General features: G+C 40.6%; 2 protein-coding genes across 3 annotated transcripts in view; both read right to left on the bottom strand.

The window, feature by feature from the left end:
- LOC109468264 (tetratricopeptide repeat protein 28-like) overlaps nucleotides 1–6,343 on the bottom strand; it is a 28,279-nt gene extending 21,936 nt beyond the window's left edge. The window contains exon 1 of one of the 2 annotated variants that reach the window (XM_019766522.1): nucleotides 6,283–6,343. Coding sequence is in view for 1 of the 2 variants with exons in the window: in XM_019766521.1 (XP_019622080.1) it covers nucleotides 2,075–2,764 (690 nt within the window). In the remaining variant the exon portion in view is untranslated. Of the gene's footprint in view, nucleotides 1–2,074; nucleotides 2,778–6,282 lie in introns of those variants that run through there. The other variant, XM_019766521.1, reaches the window with a different exon arrangement.
- A 535-nt stretch (nucleotides 6,344–6,878) lies between these two features.
- LOC109468252 (lysosomal alpha-mannosidase-like) overlaps nucleotides 6,879–20,665 on the bottom strand; it is a 30,645-nt gene continuing 16,858 nt past the window's right edge. The window contains exons 16-26 of the mRNA XM_019766509.1: nucleotides 18,507–18,618; nucleotides 17,974–18,047; nucleotides 16,754–16,972; nucleotides 15,307–15,488; nucleotides 14,380–14,512; nucleotides 13,118–13,198; nucleotides 12,436–12,496; nucleotides 11,634–11,812; nucleotides 10,199–10,339; nucleotides 8,245–8,347; nucleotides 6,879–7,459 (exon numbers count right to left, since the gene is read on the bottom strand). Coding sequence (XP_019622068.1) covers nucleotides 7,341–7,459; nucleotides 8,245–8,347; nucleotides 10,199–10,339; nucleotides 11,634–11,812; nucleotides 12,436–12,496; nucleotides 13,118–13,198; nucleotides 14,380–14,512; nucleotides 15,307–15,488; nucleotides 16,754–16,972; nucleotides 17,974–18,047; nucleotides 18,507–18,618 — 1,404 coding nt within the window. The 3' untranslated portion in view covers nucleotides 6,879–7,340. The remainder of the gene's footprint in view (nucleotides 7,460–8,244; nucleotides 8,348–10,198; nucleotides 10,340–11,633; nucleotides 11,813–12,435; nucleotides 12,497–13,117; nucleotides 13,199–14,379; nucleotides 14,513–15,306; nucleotides 15,489–16,753; nucleotides 16,973–17,973; nucleotides 18,048–18,506; nucleotides 18,619–20,665) is intronic.

Below are 20,665 nucleotides of genomic sequence, written 5' to 3'. Positions count from 1 at the left end.
AATGTGTAGTTAGAAGAAGGACAGTAATAATATCTAAGGAAAAGTAAAAACAAGGTAATCACGAATATACATGTAATATTCTCTGCCCCCTATTTAGTGCCTAGTTGCAAGAAGAAAAATTTTAAAAAATAGTAAGGAGAAGTAGGAACACGGTTATCAAGAATATTCATGTAATAATCCCCCCTACCTACTGTCTGCTTACAAGAAGTAATATTCTCTGCCCCCATCCCTATTTAGTGTCCAGTTACAAGAGGAACAATTATTAAATAGTATCTAAGGAAAGGTAGGAACATGCATGGTAGTCAAGAATATATATGTCACATGGGAGATTGGAATCCAGGGGGATCCGGAATCCTTCAAGGGGAGATTGGAATCCCTATCTCCCTTTGGAGAATCTGGAATCCTCCTAGGGGAGATAGGGCTTCCAATCTCCCTTAGGGGAGACTGGAATTCAAGATTTTTTGGTAAAAAAATGGGATCTTAATATCTGAATTCTAATCTCTGCTAGGAGGATTCCAGATTCTACTAGGGGAGATAGGGATTCCAATTTGTCCTAGGACAAGTGGGGATTCTCTAATTTTAAAAGTAGAATCTCTAATTTTAAAAGGAGAAATTCTGATTGCATCAAAATGCTTGGGAAAATAGACTGAGTTATTTCGCACCTAAACTTTCAATCAATTTCAGCATAGGTACATGTAAATGAAATTGTAAATCAGACTCAGATATTTGCATCAGGCCATTGTGAGATGACTCAAAAACCAGTTTTTCCAGTTTGTTAGTGACTTGGGATTGTTTCCCCCTACCAAGCCAGTCAAAGTTAGCCTGGGTGCCATCCGATTTGTAACGTGGCACCCAGGCTAAGTCAAAGTGACAATCGATATCTAGTAATTCACCTACAATTATAGTAATAGGCTTGCTATGCTGAAATTGATTGAAAGTTTCGGTGTGAAATGATTCAATCTATGAGTTCTAGTATTTCTACTACTAAATTGGGATCTGAATATCAGGATTCCAGTTTCCCCTAGGGGAGATTGGGATTCCTACCTCCCCTAGTAGGATTCCAGATTCTTCTAGCGAAGATGGGGATTCCAATCTCCCCTAGGAGGATTCCGGATCCCCCTGGATTCTCCCCTGTGACATATGTGTTATATTCTCTCTCTGTCTCCCTGTCTAGTTATAAGAAGTAGTATTTTCTGCCCCCCCCCCCCATCTAGTGTCCAGTTATAAGAAGAAAATTTAAAGATAGTATGTAAGGAAAAATAGAAACACCGTAAATATGAATATACATGTAACATTCTCTGTCCCCCTATCTAATGTGTAGTTACAGGAAGAAGAATAACAGTATGTAAGGAAAAGTAGGAATATGGTAATCACGAATATACATGTAATATTCCCTCCCCATCTATTGTCTAGGTACATGAAGGACATTAATACTTTGTAAGGTAAATTAGGAACATGGTAATCTACGACCTTGATTTATCCGGAAGACTTCGCACTTATAGTGCATCCTAAATACGTGACTGCTAATGTTTTGGATTTTATGATTTGAATTGAAAATATTGTCATGTTCGTGAACAGTGAGCCGCATTTCGCAAGTTACTGCGTACCTTCCAGGGTGAGCCGGCTGCAGTTCAGTTTACCTCTGCAGGTGGCCATATGAAAGAGGTCGTCAGAATATTAAAAGAAAAAAAAAACTTTTTTTGGGGGGGGGTAGTTGCTTTGTAGATTAAATCGTAAAATTTCAATTATTTTCTAGTTGGCCGTGTTCACCTTCGGGTGCTTCACTGTTAATGTAGAAACCTACATATTTAACGAAAACTGTGTTCTGCTATCTTCTGGTCCGGAAACGTCAATGTACAATAAGGTAACTGCCGCCGCGCCGCAGCGTACCTTCGAAGCTGGTGTGTTACGCCTATCCATCCATATATTTAAATCCATATATAGTATCCATCTATCCATAGATATACATTTTATAGATTCTTTTATATATATTAACGACTAACAGGACCTCCGACGGACATATTAATACCTTTGAATACATTTTACGTGACTAAAAAGGGTTTCACCTCCTTACCTTGCATTCTTTTTCTTTGACTTTCTCCACGTACTTGATGCGGTGCTGTAGTGTTTCTCTGCCGTCTGAATCTTCACAGCGGTCCAGCGCCGCTTGGTAAAGACCGGCTGATTTTGTGAACGCTTCCTCGTTCTTGCCAACCATTCCCTTCTCTAGGTACAGATCTCCAAGACTCTTCAACGATTCTATCTTTAGAAGTTCATTTCTTTCGATGATTCCATTTACGTAGGAGTTTGTATAACCTCCAATCAGTGGGGTTGTTCCATACCCTTTAAATTTGGTTTTTACTTTGTTTAGGGTCGTCCACACAGCCGATGTGCTGTTGCCTGAATTACTTAAAGGTACTTTTACCGTACGGTGATGAAGAGCCAGTTTCTCAGCATATCTGATGCGATGTTGAACAACTTCTTTCTCCTCGAGACTGGTGTAATACCGTAAAACTTCTGTGTACAACGAGCGCGCCTTGTTGAAATTCTCTGCTTCACCAGTGCTCTTGTTTGCTTTGTGCAGGTACACATCTCCCAGACTTTTTAAAGCTTCGCGCTCCAAAATCTCATTTTGACTACTTATAGCGTGAACCAACTTCCGTCCGTATCCCCTCTCTACAACATCCAGATCAGAACCACTTTTAAAGATAAAATCTAGTTCCTGAAGTTCTTCCGCCGCTGTAGACAGCTTAGTGTTCGACATGTTTGTTCCCCTTAACAACGTGTATATCTTTACAACAAGTATATCTTTGCTTATATAATTAAAATCTGTTCTTTGATCTTCTCTGTGTTCCAAGTAAGATTTTGAAGTTCTTTTCCACTAGTGTCCTCGCATCACCCAGTGTCTTAGTATTCCGTTATACCAATGAAGTTAGACTTGGTCCTGAATAGGAATGAATTAAATTGGAACTGGAAAGGTCACACTGTACGCACTTATTTGCCTGTTGGACACGTCTGGATTCATTGACCTGAGAAAGAATAAGAATTGCACGAATCAGAGATGAACGTTGTCTGTAAATGTACATTATACAATGCAATAACTGAACTGATTACACTGTGATATTTATATGATTATCACAATGTCTTACACACTGACAGGTGTGCCTCATGTGTGCTGTACTAGTGCCAACCATAAATGTCAAAACTGGATCTGGGATAATTGCACAAATATGTTGAAGAAGGGTGTCACAATCACATGAAGATTTTTTTGAAAATATCCCCATTTTTGGTGAAGATATATAACATAACGCCCTTAACGTTGTACCTAACTATTTCAACACTACTAAAACAGCATGATATCAGGCTGCTGCTATACTTAAAGAGTTAGCCTGAGCGGGCACAGAACTACAAACAGCATCTCACTGTCCAGAACTGTGCCTGGAAGTCATGTCAATCATGGTTAACCACGCCCCAAGCACGGAAGGGGACAAGGCCATTGTGTGTCCATATATGTGCTCAGTCCCCGCGTGTCACAGAACGACTAGATTTGCCCCAGGCACTGTTCGGGACACGCGCCGAGTTGACGATCGAAAACTTTATTGCGTGTGATTTAAGTTTGATCAGAAAAAAAGCGTCCCTCCACTCCTGAAAAAAAAACGACCGATCTCGGAACGCTTGCAAGGAGGATAGACAATACTTGGAATGGTACGGCAAGTGGATCGGCGGGTCGGTGTTTACCGGGTAGCGATAGGTGGCAGGGGATTGCACTCGAGACGTTTGACAACAATCTGGCGTGTGGGCGATATGCTTGGGTAGAAAATAGCGCTTTCATACTATTTGCTTATGACCCATGACCTCCTACTTCCTTCTCCGGCGACGGATCACTTCAGTCAGACATAGGGAAATCTGTTTTGGACCCCAAAACTCACTAGCGTGCTGTATCGTATTACACCCTGCCATGCAACAGTAGACTAGAAATGTAACGTTATCCCTTTCTATCCTTATACCCTGCCACCCCCAGGCTTTGAAAATTTTTACTGAGATATACCATACTTGGTTCGGTATTATTGTCATTATTACCACGTCTTGTATTACCCCTTTATATAACAATTAGCATTAGAATTAAGGGCCAAGTCACTTTTATCGCAGGGTCGTCGTCTGCAAACTGGGGGCATTGGTGGGGTAGTCATACATGTGTCCTGTAAAACCCAGGTGTCACTCTAGTATCTACTCTACACGGACAAGACTGTCTTATATATAGTACTGTCTGCTTGTATTAACATTATACGGCACTTAACTAGTGTAAGACCCCAAAGACATCCCCCCAGTAGAATAGGACAGTCCAGTGACCTACAGAGGTCATCCCAGGGAACCGGCTTAAACATCCCAGACAGAGGGAAATCTGTTTTGGACCCCAAAACTCACTAGCGTCCTGTATCGTAATTCGTATTCACCCTGCCATACACCAGTAGACTAGAAATGTAACGTTACCTCATTTCTTTTCTTATACCCTGCCACCCCGGGCTTTGAAAATGTTCACTGAGATATACCATACTTGGTTCGGTATTATTGCCATTATCCCCAGGTCTTGTATAACAATTAACATTAGAGTTAAGGGCCATGTCACTTTCATCGTAGGGTCGTCGTTCAATTACAAACTGGGGGCATTGGTGGGATAGTCACACATGTGTCCTGTAAAACCCAGGTGTTACTCTACTCTACACGGAAAAGACTGTCTTATATGAAGTATAAGTTCACAGTTCAACCTCTCTCGCTCCGAGCTTCTCACCTGTTACAAGACTTTCGTCCGTCCTACTGTCGAATACGCTGCACCGGCTTGGCACGCAGGTCTAACTGCACAACAACGCGGAAGGATTGAAACTATTCAAAAACGGGCCTGCCGGACAATTCTTGGCTCCGATTATACCAGCTACACTGAGGCATGCCGGGCACTTGTCTTACCAACCCTAGACAGTCGCCGCCGTGACTTGTGTTTTAAGTTTGCCAGACAACTTGTGACATCTGTAAAATTCAGAAACTGGCTCCCACCTCTCCGTGGCGAGGTTAGCGGCAGACATACGAGAACTTCTCAGCTCATAGACACTATCACAACTAGGACTGACAGATACAAAAAAGCCCAATCCCTGACATGGTATCCCTCCTAAATATGTAATAGCACCACAAGTACCACTGACCACTACCTTATTGTGACACAGGAATTAATTTACGACGATGATTAATTCATTTATTTATTACGACTAATATGTTAAAACTTAAGTGATACATAGTTTGTGCGATTGTAAGATTGTAAATACCAGTACCAAAGTGACTGCATATTAATATGTAGATTCCGATATGATTTCAATTTGCATTTCTCTACTATTAATAACTTATATTGTAAACAACTTGATCAGAATTCAGCCCTGTATGTCAAGGCTGCGAGATATGTTGTAAATATGTTGATACAAACAAATAAACCAATTATATAAGTACTGTCTGCTTGTATTGACATTATACCGGCACTAAACTAGTGTAAGACCCCAAAGACACCCCCAGTAGAATAGGACAGTCCAGTGACCCACAGAGTTCACCTTACGGAACCGGGGGAACCGGTTTAAACTGGATGAGTCCACCACATGTTCTACTCTGGAATACACTGTAAAAGTACACTTCTCGTCTCCTCTCTTTATTCCCTAAAACCTGGGGTTGGGGACAGGGATGGCTCGTTACACTAGGTACTAAGACCTAATAACTACTACCATGGAGGTAAAAAATCTCCTTTTACCTCCATGCTACTACTAAAAACGTGACCCGAATCGCCCAGATAAGGCAATGTGGCGTAAGGTATAGAATACCGCGCCACCGACCCTACCTCGGGCGGATGAGATAAGGACACATACTAGTACAACTGCTCTTGAGAGACCTTCGTTTTCGACTGAACAAGTACAAAGACCGTGTGAAAATGCAATAATTTGACACAAAAGCTAGACGTAAAACTTACTCATATTAGTCCCCGATGGCTTAGTACTGCAGTTAGTATTTGTGAAAGAAAAAGTTCCCTGGTGTAGCTGCACATTTATGATAGCCAGGGATAAATGTAGGTGAAACCAAGGTGAATTTCTATCATTAGAACCGCAATACTGGGGGAGGGGGGCAGACTAACAAATCCTTGTCACGAGAAGTACATGCGACCCCCGCTGAGTTCAGTTTTGTCAGCTGTGTCACTGTTGGTAAAGCGTTGATTACGATCGGTAGTATTAAATAATATATTTAAAAACTCACCTTTTACCTCTAATCAGACAGGAAAAAAATCTCATTTCAGCTCACGACTGGCTACATCGTCACCGGCGACTCAAAAAGCGGAAGTCCCGACGTGACTCACCTGGGATGTACCATTAGCCCGCAGGGGTAAAAATAGACTTCTTGTTTACCTGCTACTCTATTTATAACGAATGAGTTGCCACTGGTCACTTGGTGCTTTTGATGCTCGTCGGGGTCAATATACAGGTACATGTATAGTGCCTGATTAAGAGCAAGAGCGAGTCGCATGGTGTGTTTATACAGATTCAGTCGTTTGGGCGTGGGTATCCCACGGTTAACCGGTAGTTCTGGAACATTCCATTGACCCTACGGGAATAGGCAAGGTAAACCTTCTTTTCTGGGGTAGATTGTTAGTCGATAAAAATTTTGTTCGTGTTCCATAAGAAAGTGTGAAACCTACGCAAACAATGCAAGCGTAAATTGATCTTTATTGCAACTGACAACCACCTGTTTCTAGCAATGGATTTCTTGTAGATAAGTTGACAATATCATTATTGTAGGAATGACAGTTTGAAATCATAGATGATCAGGCATGACTTGACATAAATTAAAGTAAAAGATCAGCGGATTTTTATTTATAATTTTTTTTCATGTTCAACATGATTAGAGTGTTTTTATAGAAAGCAAAATATCTCCGAAAAGACTTTTGCATTGGATTTAAATATTTAATTGAAGCGTATTTTATTAATATAGTGTAACTGCTGGATGAGATCCTAAGGCCTATGAAATAAACAAAAAAATGGGTTTCGTTTTTCAGTCCTGAAAATTTAAAAAGATGGGGTCACAAGGTAGTGAATTTTTCTGCCTTTTTTTGACATTGGCTACAGATTCAACTAGTAGAATACATTTAAGTAAAATAAAACGTGCATTAAGACACAAATTTCAATATCAATGTCAGATTTCAGTTTTCATTTATAGGTGTCACCCACAAAAAGCTTCACCAATAAGAAGGCAAGCTAGGGTCGACATTTTTATTTTCTAGGGTTGGTCTGGAAACAGAAAGCACAACATTTTGTTTCCTATGCCTGATTCCGCTGCAGTTTGAAGCGCAGTGTACAGATCTGCATGGGCTGAAGAGAGACTGTGGTCGTCCCGGCGTCCCAGCAGCGGAGAGCTTCAGACTTCGTCTGTCCGCTTTCTGTGGAGTTAAAAAAAGAAATCGAAATTTACATGTTTTGGTTTTAAAGGAAAACCAGTCTTTCGGTAGTGGTATAAAGAAGCTAAGGGCGGACGTTTGCATACAACATTTCTAAGCTCCCGCCACACATTCAGAACCCCCAGAGAACACTAGTCAAATAAGAGAGCATTCTTACAATATATAGACAGTGCTTTCTTGTTGCTAATAATCAAATTGGATTGAAGTTAACTTCGAGTTAAATTTGACATCCACGTCTGGAGCTACTCACAAACACCGGTCAACTACCTGTTAAACGACCCGTCCACACCCGGATGTTTTAAATGTTTTAAACATTATACTTATACATATTTCTGACATAATTTTACCTATACTTTACGATATAAGCCCATGAAGATGTAAGTTTGCTGATATAACAATAAGGGAATTAGACCGAAATTAAACTCGATGTCCAGATGGAGGTTGTTCATTGGGGTCGTGTGGCGCAGTCGGTAGCGCGTTTGGCTCACACCCAAGAGGTCGCGAGTTCGAATCCTGCCTATCTTATGCCGTTGAGAAAGGCGCTTTACACGACTTTCATTACTTCACTCAGGTGGAAATGAGTACCTAGCTTCGGTTAGGGACGTCCCTCGGATATGACGTTAAATGGAGGTACCATGTTTGGGGAGAGCCACACCCCACACACGTTAAAGAACCCACCGCACTTATAAAACTGGTGTGTGTTACGCCTAAAGGCGGTTTACTGGTTATGCGAAACAACCAAACAAACAAAAAACACACAAGCTGACCTGTGTTCCACGTTAGCCGCTGCAGGTTGGCGGCAGGGAAGTTAGCGCCCAAAGTCAGCTCCTCCACCGAGTCAACATCCACCTCAAACGTCTTGAACAGACCCTAAAGAGGACACGGAAGAATAACATGGAATCATGAATTTAAATTAGAGCATCTTTAATTGAAACGTGTCTTCGCATTGTCTGATTCTTGAAGAAAAGGAGGGCTGAGGTCTTCATGTACAATGAAGCACACACAATCACCATCCCTGTATCTTTTCCCTTTAATAAGAATTTGCGTTAGGTAAGCTTTTGTACATGCATTTCTGATTGTTTTTATATATTTTTTTTTATTCTAGGGGATGTTTTATTTTGTAAAGTTAAATAATCATATGCTCTGTTAATTCTTACTCAAACACATTCATACATACATAAGTCTTAATCCCTGTTGTATTAAAATTGCAACATGATGTAACCCAACACTATAGTTACCATGGTGACAGACGTCTTGTTCGGGGCATTTACATTGGACAAGAAGAGGAAACAGAGCAAGAAAACAAAATGTTTTCCTTCGGTAAACACAACAACATTCTGTCGGTCAGCAAGGCAGTAGCATATTCATGCTAAAATGATCGATTTACGATTTCATTTTTTTTTGTGGTTCCTTTTCTCAAACGTTTATCATTTAACCCTACCTAGACCGGGGGGGGGGGGTAAAAGTGCCCGCGGCAACTTTGATGTCACCTAGCGTCTGAACGGCTAGCCGTAGAACGGCCAAACTTGGTGACTTTTCCTAGAATATTGTTGGCAACAATTCTCTATCATTGGAATAAGATAATAATTTTTTGTGTTGCCATGGCAACGGGTTTCTGACAGGCATTTTTTGCTAAATTTAGTACTTTTTGTTTCAACAATAGAATTTTATGGGTTTTATGTCAAGTTACTCATGGTTTCTAATATCAATAACATCCCATATAATTTTATGTAAATTTTATCATTAAATATGCATAATTTATGCTAATTTGATGACGTCATTGGCCAAAATCCAAAATGGCGGACCGTATCATTAGAACAGGTATATACAGGTTATTTTCATTAAAATTTCATCAATACTTCCATTTCTTTTTCCAAAAAAGGTTTAAATGAAGGTCTTTAGTATGTTTACATTAGGCTTTATCATGAAAAAAAACTATTTTTGAAAATTCAAGATTGATGACCCAAGATGGCGGATATCTTAAATATGCATGACGTCATTTTTTGACGTCACCGGTGTTGCTGTGGGCAACATAAGACTTAGTACACCATAATATTCTGTCATAAACACTTTTGGTACAGTTATGTTGAATACCATTTAGTTTTCAGGGAAAAACCTATTTAGACGGTTTTTGCCAATAAAATCCCATTAATGACGTCATAATGACGTCATATTACGTCATAACGACATAAAAATTGTAGATATGATAAATTTTCACTAGTACACCATTCTTTAAAAATTTGGTGGACATACGACATACCGTTCGCGAGTTCATGGGGGGGATCAAAAGAGCCCCCCCCCCCGGTCCCCCCATGTCAAAAAAAGCCCGGTCTAGGTAGGGTTAAAGGCATCCAGTGCAGTTTTTAGGGCTTAGAAACCAAAGGCAATGTTCTAGTCACTTAAATTCAATATAAGTTGAAACAACACTGTCCCAAGGTATATCAACATTCAAGGAGCAAAAATGCACACAATTTTGACGAAAAACGGTTACTTAAAGGACCTGGATTATTTCTAGGGTACCACCCAGAAAATAAAGTATAAAATAAAGTATAATCTTGGGGCTTGCTTTTACAGTTTTACATGCTCAAAGTATTAAATACTGATTCAAAATTGCTCATGTAAAGCAGCATGTGTCAATATCATGCAGACTGCCTTATTTAGAAAATTTCCAGTTTTGCCGCCCTGAAATTTCATTGGATGCCTTTAAATGAATCAACCAACCGGCAAGGAAACGTTCTGAGTAGTGCCACCCTCCGCCTTCTGCAGCTGATTCTCCAGTCTCATCAGCACCGTGTCGTCTTCCCACATCTCCAGAGTCAGCAGGTGGACGCTGGAGGGCAGTTCACGCTTTAAAGCTGTGAACTAAAGCACAGGGGAATAGGAACAATTGCATCACTCTCCAATAAGAGGTTTGGGTTTTGTGGTATTTTTAACGTTTTTTAGGCTTTTAATGGGGTTTCTGTTTTGCACTGGAATTTTTCTTTCACCCGACCCAACCTCTGCCGGCAGTCGGAAGCGATATAAACCTAATCACTTCGACATCATTACGGTCATTCTACAAGTAGGTGCGAACCGGACGCATAGATAAGCACAGTCAGCAGGAGGCATGTGGCCGAATGAATATGTTTTTGATTAGCTGGATGTGTTATAATCTATCACAGTAAAATAATTATCGCTAATGTCAATTTGATGGTTCCCGGGGAGGAGCACTGTCACGTTTCATGAATAGGTTTGCCCCGCCCCGGGGTGAGTGCCGGCAGAGGTTGGTTGGGTGAAAGAAAAATACCATTGCAAAAAAGAAACCCCGATAAAAAAGTCTAAAAACACGCCAGAAATAACCCCAAATTCTAACCTCTGCTTGGAGAGTACAATTGCATCAGATACAACGTATAGCACATAACATTTATAACTGTAAAATATTTCTACTAGCGTACTAATCTAACTCCAACATTCAATACACTTATACGATATGACGGGACACTACAGTCCTCACTGTTTCTCTTTTGTATAGAATTATGTATATATTGAACTACATAAACATATACAGAGTATAGAAGCATGTTGAAAATGTCTATACTTGCCACAGGTAGCGTTTTTTTGTCCTTACATGACATTTTTAGCTTTTTTTTCATTTCTTTGTTATGGCAATGACACATTACTAAACAACGTTGTTTTTACATACAGGTATAAAAGGCAACTGCTGGGGTATCCACAGAGACTGGTCTGACTGTGAATAATGTGAACCGTGATGTTTCGTGGCGAAGAGACAAGGGTATAGGTTAGGATTTTAGAGCAACACTTTTGGACCAGGCTTCGAATCCGTGCTTGTGCTTTTTTTTCATTAATTACAATTCTACACGGCCCTCCCTGAATTTAGAATATTGCTTTTTATAGTATATATTACGGTTTAGTTACTGGACCTAAAAAAATTATGGTACGCTCGGATATGGCATTGGCCATTTAACGAAATGGCATCGGCCGTTTCAAATGGCATCGAACGTTTACGAGACGGAAAATTGCCGCGGCGAGAGCGCCGTCATGTGGAATGGGGGTATAAGTTACTCAAACATTCCTCTACATCTATTTTAATTGATTTTTTCAGCTTTGATTAATTTCCCATCATTTCAGACTACTACCCATACATAGGCGCACTTACGTTTGTGTGGAAGTCTTTCCTGTACTGAGCGGGGCTGATGCTACCGGCCAGACTGAGTAGGATGCTCGGTGCCATGTACAGTTGCTCCCCGAGGGCGCGGTGGAGCTGGCCCGAGCTCTCAGGGGTGTCCAGTAGGAGGTAGTGTTTCCCGCGGACTACCAAACCGTCTCCGAACACTCCTGAAATGCGTGTTACAGGCAATTGAGTTTTATTTTACTTTTTCAACATGAAAAGTCACAGGACCCAGTATCATGGGGCTATACTGGCTGCTAAATATTTTCCTTACTACTAACAGGAATAGAATATGCCTGACAGAGACGAAAACAAATTCCAAAACGAATAACAGCTTAAAGTTTTAGCAGACCAAATGCGAAGACTAGATCATTGTAAATTATAAAATTAACATCGAATGGTAAAAATTCAGTGTCAAATCGTTTTGTATCAACAATGCATGCTAATAGGTAAAATTGAAATATTTCTGTAAATGTTCTGTAACTGTAACTGAATAAATTAAACGTCAAATGCTACAGTTACGCAAGGAGTAGAACAATGTATCGTTCAATGTATTTGCCAAAAACGGCAAAATGACGCAAACTCTTTGGTGCTCAACAGTTACTTGGTATACGTAAAACATGGTAAATACTTCTTTCTACCTTTAGCACTTATTATTTAGAAATCCATATCAGTGGAATATTCCCCTGCTGAAGAGATTGCACTACATTTTGGCACAAAGGTACTAAAAAGAAGGTGGCGCTGCGTAGAGATGTAGCTGCGTTAGGTGAATTGACTTTAAGTACTGTACCTGTCTCATTGAGTGGTTCTCCTACGCCGTACCCATCGTCATAGAGCATGCGCCGATGGACCTACACATTATAACAAAATAACTGTTTTAAAGGTTTTTAAATGTTTAAAAACATTCCGGACGATGTCCGGTGTAACATTGCATTAGTAAAGTTCGACTTACTATTCCAAATTGAATTTAGGCGGTAAGACTGCTGGTGTCGATCCCTACACGATCTTTAGGAATTGTACATGTTGTTAGAAAATATGTATAAATAAATGAAAGAATGGATGGATGGATGGATGAATAAATGGATGAATGAATAAATCTTATAAAAGTGTCCTGCGTCAACACGCCGCCCAGCCCATATGTTTTTAGGATACAGAAATGGCTAACAGAATCAATGAAATCAAATCAAAAAGGAACATAAGTGGTAGATATATAGACATAGATTTGAGATACAATCCAAATATGGCATATTTAAGCTATAAATAATAATAAGTCCCAACCAGAATCGGTAAAATATTTTGGTAGCAACACTAAAAGTGCATATCTTAACGAAAATGGCGTGTACTAACATGATTTGTACTGACAGAAGATCAACCCAGTAGAGAAGCAAAGCAGGTAAATGTGTAATTGTATATTGTGTATGAAATAAGTAGTCAAGCATTTTAGAACACATGGTTTGGGTTAATTTTCGTACCATGAGTTCCAGAGACCCGTTCTTCAGACCACTGCCGCCCTGTGACCGGTCAGTCAGGACAGTCAGCTGTTTGGACTTGTCCTGGGTACAACGGAAGCAACAGAGGGAACCATAAATGATAAAACCACTGCATCTCTGTCGTTCATATATCTCACCCCGGCATATTTTTCAATTCAATTCAATGTATTCAACCAGACAAAACCATACAAAAGCAGGGGAATGCTGATGCACCCCTGAATTGTGTGTTCGATTTTCACAATCCATTGGTTAGAAAAAACAAGACGAGTAAACACAAACACAATATATACAAATATGTACAAACACCACTCAATCTACAACATTACCAGAAAATAGCAGACATGGGTTTTCAATATCAACCAGTATCACTGTCATTGTAAAGTCTTACTGCACAATGTAAAAAAGACTTAACCCTCAAACACCCGAACGGGGTCCATTTGGACCCCAGGCGTATATTTTTATGTGATATTTTACATTTTTTCATTCGAAAAAAAAAAATTCCTCCCGTGACTTTGTCGATAAACATCTTCTACAAGTTCTCCTAAATTTTTTTGGAGATCGGCACAAATTTGTTAAAATAACAACGGAAGTCTTATGTTAGACCATCTGGGGTCCCCAGCCATGTATTTGCACTTTCCTACACACAAAATTGTTCGGATGTCCTCAATATGTCTTTACGGAAGCATTATTGCTTTAATATTATGCAGTTAGCCAAGTAACCTCAACCTCAGGAATTAGGTCATCAGGTTTTCAGAGGTTTGACAATTTGACAATCATATGAGGTCAAAGGTCAACCCCATGTTCATGCCTTCAGGTCTCATCCTATTTTTGCATAAATTATGATGACCTGGAATTTTTTAACACTTAATCATGCCAAAAATATACCTCTTACTATGTTTAACCAATATATGTGCAAAGATTTCTTAAAGAATGCAAAAAAGAATATAAATTTGAAACAAACTAAATGGGGTCCATTTGGACCCCGTTCGGGCATTAACGTCACAAAAAAAAAGTTCGGGTGTTTGAAGGTTAAGCGTAGAGTCCTCTCTTTTGACCATTGGGACTACCGCTAATGTTTATTCTAAATAAAATTTATGAATAAAGTTTCAATATCGAATTGAATGGTATCAGTATGGACTCGATATGCTTGGGGTTTTTATATACACACAAAATAAACACTAAAAGTGATACCTCTGTGAAAGACGAAGGTAATAAAAAAATAACTTCTCAATTTTCGTCGCTACCTTGATGAGTATCCTGCTGTTGACAGGGTAGTAGTTCCCTGCCACCGGTTCAGTCTGGTTCAGTTTCCACGTCAGACGGCGGTCCACTACCCGCTCCAGCATTTCACGGCCGTTAGCATCTGTGTAGAACGTGCTGTAGGATAATAAATGATATTTTTATTATAATAGCACTGATTTTTTTTTAAATTACTTCATAGGTCACCACAAAACAAGACTCATGGGAGCCACTCAAAATGTTTTGGGTTATAATACAGCCAGTAAGGACAGATGTTTGTTGACATTTGACTTGAAAAGTTTATCGTTATACTCATAAGGGAAACAATCACAAGGTAGCTTATTCCAACGTGATGTTGTTCTGGGAAATAAGCTTTCAGCGTTAAACTTTCTCCTAAGAGGTGGTGAATGGAGGAAGAAAGGGTATGATATGATAATAGGGTGATGTGTCTTAATGGAAGAGTTTAGGCCCAAAGATCCCGGGTTTGAATCCTGTCATGACACAAATCCAACCGTTGGAAAATAATTTTTCACGGCTTTCCTTACTCCACCTTTGTGTAAAATGAGAACCTGGATTAGGTTGGGGAGGTACAACGCGAGGTAAGGAGACGGGTGGGCTCCACCTTCCAACAACGTGCCTTTAAAACAGTGAATAATAGTGGTTACCTTTAATTGTTTTAAGTCTTTTATTAGCATAGGCGTTCAGTTGCCTCTGTACACAGCTTTAGGACTAAATTTAACGATTTGTTGTTAACAGCTGGTGTTGTTTTCCTTGGACGATAAAGACTAGTACCATGGTGTATGAGAAGACTCTGAGGTAACAGGCATCGTCAAACAAAATAATAGGGGTTTTGGGCCTTTTGTTCTCAATAAAACTTCAATTACTAATAAAATAGAACCAACGGATTGAGCGAAAAGGTGTTTGAAATCTACCTGTTGGACATAATGTCTGTATCGAAACGAGAGATGATTTCCTTCCCCAGACCGTCCTTGATGGGGATCGGTCCCACCGTCCACTCCAGCTCCACATGGCGCTGTCCGGAGTACAGCCGGACCGCCTGGCTCACCCACGGGCTGAACATCTGCTGTACCTCCTGAACAACCTGCCCGCTTACCTGCCAGGAGACACACGAAAAAAAAGTAGAGCTTAATCTTTCAAAACTAGTTTTATGAGGTTGGTAAAGTCTAGGATACGGTAGTTCAATTACACAACCAAGATAGCAAGTTGACATTTCGGTACGTGTCTGTATTACAGTAAGTGTAAGGCACCTTCCTCAAAGCTTCTGACAAGAGTTCTGCTTCTCGCCGCTATATGTAGCTGATGTAGGTGGCGCTTTTGCGGCAATCCAAAACGTCACTGAGTTTGTACACCCCTCTCCTCATCCCAGTTAATTCCTGATGGCTGCATCTTTTATCCATCGGATCCACCTGTTGTCTCTACCTGTTTCCGTAAAGCGCAACCTAGTACATAGGGTACATCTAGCGGCGAGAAGCAGAACTCCAGCCAGAGGTTCTGAGAAAGGTGTCTGAGAGACACCGAAACGTCAGCAAGGTAAATATATCGGTGGAGCAAAAGAACTACCGTATACTAAGTTAGATCTTTGTTTCAATACACGGTAACTCACGATGAGTTTTCAGTAGCGTGTGTGGTCCAGTAGTTAGCGACGCTGCCTCTGGACTAAGAGATTGGGAGTTCAAATTCCGGATGTTGTTGCGCACCTTACATGCACCCTACTGGAAGGGGTCGAAGTCCCCAGGACGGGACGTTAAGCTGTGGTCACCTTTTAAATGCGCTTGGGGAATTTCCCCGCATAATGAACCTGTAAATACTGGACATACAAACTGTCTTCATTATCACAACCAGTGGAAGACTTTAAGTTCTTGAGAGAGCTAAGATTGGATCGAGATTATTTTCCTTTCCTGTTTTTTAACCAACGGAAAGTCAGTGCAATGATTCAGTTGATGAAAGCTGACGCAATCTACTGAAAATCCATAATTTGTTCCTTTCCACGTAGGAACAAGTTGAAATTGTACAATTGTACATGTAGATTCTACCAACAAATTTTGCTTATACGCAGACTCTCTTACACACACAAACACACACAAAAGCACACACACACACACACACACACACACACACACACACATACACACACATACACACACGTGCAAGAACACAGACACAGGCACACACAGAGGCACGCAGACACACGCACGCACACACATACACGTACACTCACACACACACACACACACACACACACACACACACACATACACACACACACACCATAACACACACGCAAATGAACAAGCAAACAATCGCTACCGCAAACATAACCGCCTCGTCAATACAAAAGGAAGAAGGGTTGTGACTTACCACATTCGTGATGACAGACTTCTCAGGTTGAATAGGAATCGCCTCGGTACTGTTCGGTCTGAAGACGTAGGCTCCAGACTTCCTGCTGCTGGCCTTGTTGTTTCCGGCGCTGGAGTTGTACCAGTAGAACCCTTGGTTCACCTTCAGAGTCACCTTGGTCTCCAGGTTCACCACGCTTTTCAGGAGGCCGGTTTTACCGTCAAACACCACGCTAATGTGCTAAACAGGGAGAGAAAGGTTGCTGGCTTAACCAAAATAATTTGTTTCAGATAGTAGTAGTCCACTGTATTCTGCTGCTGCAGTACCTTTGGCATCCTGCAGCATCAATCAGTCTTTGTTTGAGATCCTGTACAGAAATTGAGAAACTTTTGAACAGAGTCGCATGTTTAGCATGAGTACAAAGAAGTTCCTGCTAATGCTGGGGTCGCATTTCCAAACCGGTAGTCATTTGGAACGCAAAAAAACATGGTATAAAAGGCAACAAAGCACAGAAAGGTTGAAAAATGTCGACAACGGAACAATGGAACTGCTCTTTGCCCAGTTGAGTGTCGACACCTTCGACGGCAGGAGGCGAAAGCTGACGCTCTCTTTTGCGGCTCGCCTCCTAGCGTCGGGTAACGACATTATCAGTCTGCTTTTACGCTCTGATGCCTTCCCCAGAAGTCAGTTCTGGCGTCGGTACTGCCAGTTGGTAAGCAGACCTTAAATAGGCCTTCGCTCAGTTTCTTTTTATTCCTAGACATTGTATTTTTAGCTCTATGTATTTTGTGTTGTCTATGTTGTGTATGGGCTCTGCCTGAATCAAACAATAAATAGATAAAAATATGTACGTATTTTCTTAATAAAAATTGTTGATATGTCGTTAAACGTAACAGCCCGGCCGGGCCCCGGCTAAGAAATGTGACCCCAGCATAAGAACACAGTATACACTTTAGGTTTATTACAACGATTCCATGACACCGTAATGTTTGTGATGTAGAGAATTAGACTTTTAGAATTACATGTAGGCTTTTTAACCTAATTTGATTTTGAGCTTGTGCTCTGCCTTTAATGCAATCATTTTATTTTTCACTAATGCCGGAATCCGTTACTATGTTTCACAATGCTGGGCCGAGGAAAGCAGTCATCTTACTATAGACAAATCGGTAGCCTTCCCAGAACATTGCATTAAACTTTTTTATCGGCTGTATTTTGCTTTTCCAGCCTTTTGTCCTAATTACCTCATTGTGTATTTCTTGGTCCTCACCCAAAGAGCGTGGTCGCGACGTCATCATCTCATTTTTCGGCAGTTTTTCTGTACAAAGGAAAACATAAAACATGTGCTGGAAAAAAGTAGAGACAATTTTGTCTGTCCTTTGCTTTACGAGCTAAATTATATAAATTAAGTAAATACCTGATGATATACATGTAAGTATTAACAATTAAGCCTGAAGCATAAGCCGAAGCTGAACCTGCTAAAACGTAGTTAAAAAGGGGTACGAACAGTTGTTGGTGTTTGTTTTGTAAGATTGGAAACGAATTTTTCCAGGTAAACAGTTAAAGTATCACACAATATGTGATAGCACAAAACTGTGGGAAAATGGATAAACATATGTTGAAATGGGGTCCACTATATGGTAAATTGTAAGACTGGTGTATTGTTTGCAAAATGTCTCTGTTTTTTTTTTTCTTGTATGTGAACATGTCCTTTGCCATTATTCTTTGAAATTACAATTAAGATTATTTGGAAAAAAACAGTTCAAGTAAAATTCACCCCTGGAAATGTTGCTGGACTGGCTGACAAAGTATGTACTGAAACCTAGCGCAGGCGCAGTCACGGCAAAGACAAGTTCGTGCGTGGCTTTTCCGCGTTTTCCTCTGATTTCCTCAATAGGGGCTGTACTACTCACCTCCATGGAGCTAGCTCCATGGAGCTAGCTCCATGGAGGTAAGTACTTCAGCCCTGAGGCAGATTTTTTCCAGCTCCATGGAGCTAGCTCTACGCACTATGAATGCATATGCCTGGTTCACGTCACCTTCAAGAAAAATGCATATACATGGTTCACGTCACTTCAAGAAAACAAACCAGCGCTATAAATGTCTTGAGAAATAAACAGCCACGTGCACAAAGAACACACATGGTTCACGTCACCTACAATGAAGAAATCATGCTCTAGAATATATCGTGTTTAAACTTGATACGGCCCCACGCACTGAGAACGATACATGTACACACAGTGCCGGTCTTCTCAGAGGCTGTTTTGCCCACAGAGCTAGCTCCACGCACTTTGAATGCATATACATGTTTCACGTCACCTTCAAGACAAATACATAAACGTGCTTCCCGTTGCCTTAAAAAAATGCCACGCCCCAGAAAATGGTTAGATCGGTGTATTGCTATTTGTAAATCTTGGATAATCGTGTTTGGTGGTGTTCTATGCGGCCCCACACACTGAGAACGATACATGTACACACAGTGCCGGTCTTGTCGAGGCTGTTTTGCTAGCTCCACGCACTTTGAATGCATATACATGTTTCACGTCACCTTCAAGATAAATACATAAACGTGCTTCCCGTTGCCTTAAAAAAATGCCACGCTCCAGAAAATGGTATAGAAAATTGTTTGCATCGGTTTACTAGTATTGGTATTTATAAATCTTGGATGATCGTGTTTGATACTAGTTATGTTACGGCAAGGCTGTCCTTGTGTATTGATTGACTATATACACTATACTAAATTTCGTGACGCAAACCATGTGTTGGAATTCATACTGCGTTTATTTGAGCTCTCCAGTTTAAAAGTTGTCGGGACCTCATCCTGACCACGACCTTGATGTCACCTAATGACCTATGTCAACGATTGGTACAGAGATGCGATTTTCTGCACTCTATCGTGGCTCAGCTTGCGAACAATGGTGGTGTTCATTTTAGAACTGACAATACGATAATACAATAAGAAAACATGATATCGAAAGGAAAAAGCTCTGTTGAGGCCATTGACATTGTAAAATATAGAATTTTCAGTATTCACGGCGTTGGTTTCCATTACGCCTTCTTTAGTTGACAAATAATGAACGGTCCCGGGCCCAGTGTCAAACAAAGGGGACAAGCGACAGATAATGAACGGTCCTCGGGCCCAAAAACAAAGGGGACAAGCGACACTAATTAATAACAGGCTATTTTCAGTGTTTGTCTTTAGAGGGAATTCATTTAAGTGTAAAGGCTGGATTTGAGCTCTGCTAAATCAAGGAGGTTATCCCTTTGGCCGAGGAGGTTTAACTTCATTGTTTTGGCTAAATCCCGACAACGAAAGCAATACGTCACCTAATGACATTTGTCAGCTGCTTAGGGTCGATTGGCACGGAAGTGCTAATTCCTTCACTGCTTTCGTGTCTCAGCTTGCAGTGTTCGTTTCTTATATCTAAACAGGATATCGAAAAAAGGGGGGAATTTCCACTGTTCACAGCGTTATTCTGTATTCATTTTTTTTCAGTACAAATGGACACATAAGTGTAAAACCTTTGTCTAGACGGACACAATTAGAGTTGTTTACGACCTTCCTGTCATAAAATAATCTGTTAAAACATCTCTTTTGTATCCTTTATTCACCGTATTTCACACGCACATGGTGACGCGGTTTCTGATATTGACAACGCGAAGAACACGATGCAGCTACAGGCCGGATGGGTATCGGAAAAGATCAAAGCCAGTTTTTCTTTAAGGTGACGTGAACGATGTATATGCATTCATAGTGCACAGAGCTAGCTCTATGACGCCAGTTCTATAGAGGTCATTTTTTTCTTGGAGGTGACGTGAACCAAGCATATGATCTCATAGGGCGTGGAGCTACCAAAAACAATGCCTCAGGGCTGTACTACTCACCTCCATGGAGCTGGCTCTATAGAGGTCAATTTCATTTTCTTGAAGGTGACG

This window comes from Branchiostoma belcheri, unplaced genomic scaffold (genome assembly GCF_001625305.1).
Source record: "Branchiostoma belcheri isolate BF01 breed outbred unplaced genomic scaffold, Haploidv18h27 scaffold197, whole genome shotgun sequence".
NCBI lineage: Eukaryota > Metazoa > Chordata > Leptocardii > Amphioxiformes > Branchiostomatidae > Branchiostoma > Branchiostoma belcheri.
This window is presented reverse-complemented; position numbering and strand designations above follow the sequence as displayed.